We start from the raw sequence: 2,986 nt of genomic DNA, 5'->3' as shown, positions 1-2,986 counted from the left end.
TGCTGGGGTTTTTCTTGGGCATGGGGAAGAAGATGGTCTGCGCCCAGGCAGAGAGACGGCCACTCCAGCAGGGGTCCATCAAGACTCTCCAACAACTAGCTGAGGAATCCCAACCACGACGCAACACGCCCCCTTCTAGCCGGCCGGCGGACGTGTCCTCCTCGAAGCTGATTGGTCGGTGACGAAGCCACTCGCCTTCTGATTTGCTGCTCAGGGAACCACATGATGGGATATGCAAATAGCCCCCGTGAGGCAGTTCAAATCTCAGAGAGAGGAGCCAACGCAGCACTGGAGGACTGAGGAGCGAGAAAGAGGCATATAAAGGGGGGAGTTCCTGCAGCGGGCACTTTAAGACAGAGCTGCTCTGCACATTTCCAACGCAGCTGAAAAGTTTCGAACCATTTCCGCATCTGAGGCGTTTTATTCTTTGTCCCATGAGTGCTGCAAGGTAAGGAGCTGGTGTTCACGTCGAATCCAAACGTGTTACCCTTTATTCGGTAATTACTACAAAATGTTGGAATTTAAGTCTGATTAATTTGAAATTTTGTGGTTTTACTGACTTTTAGTAGCTCTTTTGGTTAAAAAAACTGCACAAAAGTGTCAAAGTTTCCCCAAACTGTTTCCAGAAAGCACCATCTCTAACCTCCCCCTCCTCTCCTTTCTCTCTCCTCCTCCTCCTCCTTCAGTGTGCTCCCGTCTTTCAGTCCATCAGCAATGCCTGGCCCTGTAATGCCTATGGATGTGGCCATGAGATTCTACATTAGCCACTCTCCTCCTCTGCGAGGCTTCCTCAGCCCCTACGATGACCTGCAGAAGGCCAAGAACAGGGCCAACCAGTCCGCCCGCAGGCACAGCCAGCAGCTCTACAAGCCCCTGCGACCGTGCCTGCAGAAGGCAGTTAGTGATGGTAGCTGCGTGGCCTGGAACAAAAGCAAGGCCGGCAAAAAGAGGGTGGTGTTTGCCGACACCAAAGGCATGGCGCTCACCAACATCCACGTCTTCTCCAAGTTCGATGATGAACCGTACCAGATGAAGCAGAAGGATGAGATCACAGAGGAGCTGCAGTTCGACATGACAGACCTGGAAACAGCCACCATGGATTTAAAGATCAGCTCTGTTCGCAGCCTGGCACTTGACTTTAAACAGCCCTCGGCCGACTATCTGGACTTTCGGAACCGCCTGATTCAGAACTCCGTGTGCTTGGAGAACTGCTCCCTGCAGGAACGCTCTCTGACGGGGACCATCAAAGTCAGAAACATTGGGTTTGAGAAGTTGGTGCAAGTGCGCATCACCTACGACTCATGGGCCAGCTACACCGACGTGGACTGCACCTTCCTAAACAACGTCTACAACAGCCAGGACAATGACACCTTTGCGTTTGTCGTGGAGCTGCCATCCTACGTCCCGCCACAAAACCGAGTCGAGTTCTGCATCTGCTTCAAGGTCCAAGGCCAGGCTTTCTGGGACAATAACGATGGCAAGAATTACACCCTCAAACACAATGGCTGGAGCGGCGACAACGTGAGCAGAGCTTCTGAGCCAAAAAGGCTTTCAGAGCACAAAACTGGGGACGGGAAGGTACTTGACCTGGGGTTTGATCAGTTCGGCAGCCCACGCATGTCCAGCGGACTTTTTCCTGGTTGGCAGAGTTGGGGTCACTTTGATAACACCGTGCCTTACTGGTGAAAGCAGCAGGAGGTTCGCCACACCGGCACAAGATCACAGACACTGACAGGGCTCTTAGTGCAAATCCAGCTCTGGGGCTTCAACTCGACTGCCTCTCAGCCAGAAACTAAACTGAAGCGAACAAGCTCTGCTTTCAGAAGCAGAAGTAGTACAAAAAAAAGACAGAAACCTAAGTGTAATATGCTCAACTGACCTACTTTCTGCTGTAACATGGTCGTTCGGCCTGGTAAATGATTGAACAGTGGCTACCAGAGGAGGGATTTTTGGGGTAGGGGGGAAAGAGACCTTTTGTAAAATATTAATGTGCCTTCTTATCATGTCTGCCCACTAAAATACAGACTGATGCATGAGTTGAATATGCACTGACTGCGCTCAATGTGACGTCTGGATATTAGGAAGGAAAAGGAGCTGATTATGTCCTTCATATTGAAGGGAAAGCTAGGGGGTGCATGACAGTAGAATGATTCTCTGTTCAAGGAAATTTAGGTTGATTTCTAATAAAAAAAAATTTTAAAACGGAAAGGAAAAAAAAAGCACACTAAACCTTTGCACCCTCCTATATTCAGAGTGGTCTTGTTTTCTAAAATGGGAGTCATGCAGCCCTTTCTTTCCCTCCGTGTAAATTGCACACTTTTGCCTGGTTAAAAGAAAAATGTAATTCTGAGGCGAGCTATGTAAAGGAAGCTGCTATATTGATGTGTGGTTTGAAAGTATCTGCATGTGATTGGTTGTTTTCAACAGGGAAGACGTTTGATTAATTGTTCTGGTAAGTGAAGAAAGAAATGATGTAAAGATCGAATGTGTTGGTTGCTTGTGTTCACAAGTGCAATTCTTAATGTTAAGTGTACAGATTGAGTGGCTGGAATCCAGATTATTTTGTATTTTGAAACTTTTAGTCACTGTGAAGAAAAGGTCTAGACCCCGGCATTTTGTGTCTCACTTGAAGGTGTGTGTTGCCGACACACACCATGATTGTAATGTATTTACTTTTTGGAATAAATTTATATATATTTGTGTCAAAATATTAAAGTCTCAGGATTTTATTTCCCTCTTACTTTAATATACGGTTGTGTTGTCAACATAAAAATGTGACTATAAAACCTAAGTCTTGAAAATTACATGTTATTTCGTACAATGAGTATTTCCCAGCATCCCCAGGAAAGCACAAATTTCTGCAATGCAGTTTCATTGCATAAACATGCTGCAGATCTTTTAAAATTTGGATTATGTAACCCATGTTTGTAAACAAACCATCAATGCATACATGATTTGGTGTTTACAAACACTGGAGTTAAATGAA

At 46.2% G+C, this 2,986-nt stretch overlaps 1 protein-coding gene across 1 annotated transcript; it reads left to right on the top strand.

The window, feature by feature from the left end:
• Nucleotides 1–264: 264 nt before the first annotated feature.
• Nucleotides 265–2,710, top strand: ppp1r3c (protein phosphatase 1 regulatory subunit 3C). Its single transcript, XM_004084983.4, has 2 exons — nucleotides 265–448; nucleotides 687–2,710. The coding sequence occupies exons 1-2, from the start codon at nucleotides 435–437 to the stop codon at nucleotides 1,684–1,686; spliced, it is 1,014 nt and encodes a 337-aa protein (XP_004085031.1). The 5' UTR covers nucleotides 265–434; the 3' UTR covers nucleotides 1,687–2,710.
• Nucleotides 2,711–2,986: the final 276 nt, after the last annotated feature.

This window comes from Oryzias latipes, chromosome 15, assembly GCF_002234675.1.
Source record: "Oryzias latipes chromosome 15, ASM223467v1".
In the NCBI taxonomy this organism is placed as follows: Eukaryota; Metazoa; Chordata; class Actinopteri; order Beloniformes; family Adrianichthyidae; genus Oryzias; species Oryzias latipes.
Note: the sequence above shows the minus strand (reverse complement) of the source record. Positions and strands in the feature narration are given on the sequence as shown.